The sequence below is a fragment of the Xyrauchen texanus genome, chromosome 35, assembly GCF_025860055.1.
Source record: "Xyrauchen texanus isolate HMW12.3.18 chromosome 35, RBS_HiC_50CHRs, whole genome shotgun sequence".
NCBI classification, from domain to species: Eukaryota; Metazoa; Chordata; class Actinopteri; order Cypriniformes; family Catostomidae; genus Xyrauchen; species Xyrauchen texanus.
The window spans coordinates 21,565,893-21,569,730 of record NC_068310.1 but is presented as its reverse complement, the minus strand read 5'-3'; the positions used below and the strand labels follow the sequence as shown (position 1 = coordinate 21,569,730).

At 40.8% G+C, this 3,838-nt stretch overlaps 1 protein-coding gene across 2 annotated transcripts; it reads left to right on the top strand.

Moving 5' to 3' along the window:
• The first annotated feature begins 1,295 nt into the window (after positions 1-1,295).
• LOC127629234 (transcription factor HES-4-B-like) lies at positions 1,296-3,076 on the top strand. Of its 2 annotated transcripts, none has more exons than XM_052106374.1 (4): positions 1,296-1,678; positions 1,796-1,891; positions 2,008-2,095; positions 2,205-3,076. In XM_052106374.1, exons 1-4 carry the CDS (start codon positions 1,571-1,573, stop codon positions 2,783-2,785), a joined length of 873 nt encoding a protein of 290 aa, XP_051962334.1. In that variant the 5' UTR covers positions 1,296-1,570; the 3' UTR covers positions 2,786-3,076. The 2 variants fall into 2 exon arrangements, with proteins under 2 accessions (XP_051962334.1, XP_051962333.1); XM_052106373.1 differs by having other exon boundaries at positions 1,303-1,678; positions 2,202-3,076.
• Positions 3,077-3,838: the final 762 nt, after the last annotated feature.

The following is a 3,838-nucleotide window of genomic DNA, read 5'->3' as shown; positions in this document are numbered from 1 at the left end:
TAGTGTCAGAAATAAAAAGTGTCCATGAACTCTTAAAAATCTAAATTATTTTCTAACATATCTAATTACAGACTTACTGTTTTTTAAACCACAATATTTTTAGGATATTTTTGAAGCTGCACCCTCTAAATATAAATCATATACATATACATTCATAAAGCATATGCAAGTGTAAACCATTATTTATTATAATTTGTAACCTGTGTGCAATGTCAATAACAACAACGAAATGCCTGCAAGTTTTTTGAAAAGTCAGTCAGAAAAGATTATGAACTAAGTTGAGAATTTAGCAGCAACAAAACTAGCAGTCGCGAAACCTGCTCTCTAAACCCCACAGCCACAGAGTTTTGGAACGGCACGTGCTCAGGGGACGCAGCGGTGCAATGAGCGGGCGCGCAGACTGGCTGGCACGCGGACAGATGTAGCAGCACCTCCCCCGCGCGCTCTCGGCCTCCTAAGCTTGCTGGAATGATTGACGCGTAAGATGTTCACCCAGCCAATGAGAGGAACCTCAGTGCAATTTGCATAAAGCGGCCAGCTTCCGATTGGTTTCCTGCGAGCCGCTTCGAACCGCCTCGCGTGCCTCTACAGCTGTTTTCTCCTTGGAGGCGCAACTGCATCCCCGACGTTTTTGGTCAATTATTGTATTTTCTCTGGCTCTATAATGTTTAAAAATACTTGATTGAGTATTTTACAGTAGGCCTACGCGTAAATATATATATAAGTATATTTATATATATGTTGGCAACATTTCTAAAGCATGTTCCAGTCAAGTTCCATTCAAATTTAATGACATTTACAAAAATGTATGCTTAATGGCAATGGCATTTTTAACCAAGTGTAATATTGTTGCTGGTGGTGTAAGAATTATAATTCAATTACAACAACTGAAGTAGGCGACATCCTCTTTAAATATTATATTCATAATAAAGAGATAGTGGAACGTGTTTGTTATGTTCTGGCAATTTATACATTAGTCTGTTGGTCAGTTTGCGTGTAAATGCAGAAATACATGATTTAAACATGTACCAAAAAATTGGTAGCAAAGAGCAAGAGTATTCCCCCAATTTCTCGTATCACTTCACAGCCAGGTCGACTGCACTCGCCTCTTTGTTGTTTGTCCCTCCAGGGCTGATTGAACAGCGCGTGACTGACAGCCAGCGGGGGTGTTGTCCAATCAGCAGTCTGCCCGCGCCCAATGGGTGAGTCCGCACTCCTATTGGCTGAAGCGAGTGTGGGAAAGAATGCAGAGAGGGTTTCACACGAACTGGGAGCATGCGATCTATCTATAAATACCGCTGGCGTGTGGCAGTGGGAGATTCGATTTGCCCTCTGATGCGCTACGCAGCACACGCTCGTGCTCTCATATGACAACTTCACGACTATAAGTCACTGATAAGAGGGACTTGTACTCTCTCTTGTGACCGTCTCAAGATCTTGGCTGCGCTCCGTATCTTGGTCACGCTTTAAATCTTCAGAGCCTGCCTCTGTGTTTTTAATACCACACACGGAATATAAACACTTTTTGATTTGTCGGGGGGCATATACTGGACACAACTTTGGTTCGAACATGCCCGCCGATAACATGGAGAAGCAGACCGCATCCCCTATTGCTGGTGCCCCTGCCAGTGGATCCCACACTCCGGACAAACCAAAGAATGCCAGCGAGCACAGAAAGGTACATATCATTTAATGCGCGCATTTGTAGGCTATTGTTTGTTATAAGTGTTAGCTGAAACTTTGTTGAGAGGTTGTCATGCCATGAATAATAAAGCTAATGTTTTCTCATCTGCAGTCTTCAAAGCCCATCATGGAGAAACGCCGCAGAGCGAGAATCAACGAAAGCCTTGGCCAGCTGAAGACCCTGATTCTTGATGCTCTTAAAAAAGATGTAGGTTTAGATTACCGTTGACCATTTTTTTTTAATTGATCGTAAACCAAATATCAAGCAACCTACATTTTAAAACAAAATGCTTTAATGATTTCCCCCCCCCTTCCCATTCACAGAGCTCCAGACATTCCAAATTGGAGAAAGCTGATATTCTTGAGATGACAGTCAAGCACTTGCGTAATTTGCAGCGTGTTCAGATGACTGGTAAGTCCATGCAATTAAACTTGGAACTTGAAATATATTTTTTAATGCTATTATGCTTCTTGAATACTGAGTCTTCATTAACATTACTTTTGCATTCATTTTCTAGCAGCCCTTTCTGCTGACACCAACATCTTGAGCAAGTATCGGGCGGGTTTCAATGAGTGCATGAATGAGGTGACACGATTTCTCTCTACTTGTGAAGGTGTGAATACGGAGGTTAGGTCACGGCTTCTCAACCACCTGTCCGGTTGTTTGGGACAGATGATCGCCATGAATTATCCACAACCTGCTCCAGCTCAACAGGCACATTTGGCTCAACCTCTTCACGTGCAGCTTCCATCTACCTTGCCCATCAACGGTGCCACAATGGGCTCCAAATTCAGTCCTTCAGAAGCAGTCTCACCCAAAGTCTTTGGAGGATTCCAGCTGGTGCCAGCCACTGATGGACAGTTTGCTTTTCTTATCCCCAACCCAGCATTCGCTTCTGCAACAACCCCAGTCATTCCCCTCTACGCAAATGCAAGCGTTCCGGTTACTGTCAATGCCAGTCCCATCCAGACCAGCTCAGCACCCACCGTGGCATCTACTGTCCAAGGAATGACATCCTTCGCAGGGGTTTCACAGGCCGTCAGTGCCATTGGAGTTAGTGCCGGTGCAGAAAGCAATGAACCAGTGTGGCGACCCTGGTAGACTTGCCTATCCCTTAAGAACTTAAAAGACATATTTTTTCATGCTGAAGAAATATATTGAGTTCCGTTTTAAGGGACTATATTAACATTTCTGTTGGACATGGCACAAATGTTTGTTTGCTGATTCCAAAATTTGGATGTTGTTCATGAATATGCTGTGAATTTTACAGAAAAACACTTAATGTTTATAAAGTACTTTTTTTAATGAAATAATTTAGTTTTGTACAAAGTTTGTAAAAGATTGTATCATGCCAAAGCTATCTTGTTTGATGCTAAATAAATCAAAATAATGAAATACTATAAATTAGAAGCCTTTTTTTATCCACATCTGCACTTGTAGTCAAAGTCTACAGTACCTAAACTGGATGGTTAGTTAAATGCTTTGTATATTAGATCAGGTTTATTCCCAGATAGCACACATACATTTTCAAGATGTCGGTTTTAGATCTTTTCATCTGGAATGCATCGCAATCTAATTAGGCCCATCTGCTAAACATCCTGAAAATATATTCTTTGCAAACATTCTAAATCGTCTCAAATACATTTAATGAATTTGACATCTGAGAGGAAATGTCTTCTAGACGTATATTGAAGATTAGCAAACAATCAAAATACTAAAAAACGTCTTCAAGATTTAAATAGATGCCTGGATGTAGGCTAGGTGTGCTATCAGGGTGTCTGTTAAGTCAGGATTTTTGCTTTAACACATTTTAAGCAGGCTATTTTATAATACATTTGTATTTTAAACCGCTCACTTTGTAATGTCGTTTACACACAGAAGCTTAAAAGTTTTTACATTTTAAATCCCAAATATCCATCAATGTATGTATATTGCTCTTCGATTTCTAATTTGGGCGGGAAACGTCTATATTACTCGAAGTGTCACAGGTTGAAATGACAAAGCAATAAGAGGGGTTTTTTCTTTTCTTTTGCAAAAAGGTAATTAAACATCTGAAAAGGGTCTCATCCTGTATTCAGCGGGATCTTTAAGAAGTCCTAAACCCCTATTCATTGGCCTGGGAAATACACTTTGGGTTAATGTCACTAACAGATT

Coding starts and splice junctions, on each gene's coding strand:
- LOC127629234 (XM_052106373.1), top strand. CDS start 1,571: ATGCCCGCCGATAACATGGAGAAGCAGACCGCATCCCCTATTGCTGGT. Junction 1,679..1,795: donor ATGCCAGCGAGCACAGAAAG/GTACATATCATT, acceptor TCTCATCTGCAG/TCTTCAAAGCCCATCATGGA. Junction 2,096..2,201: donor GCAGCGTGTTCAGATGACTG/GTAAGTCCATGC, acceptor TTCATTTTCTAG/CAGCCCTTTCTGCTGACACC.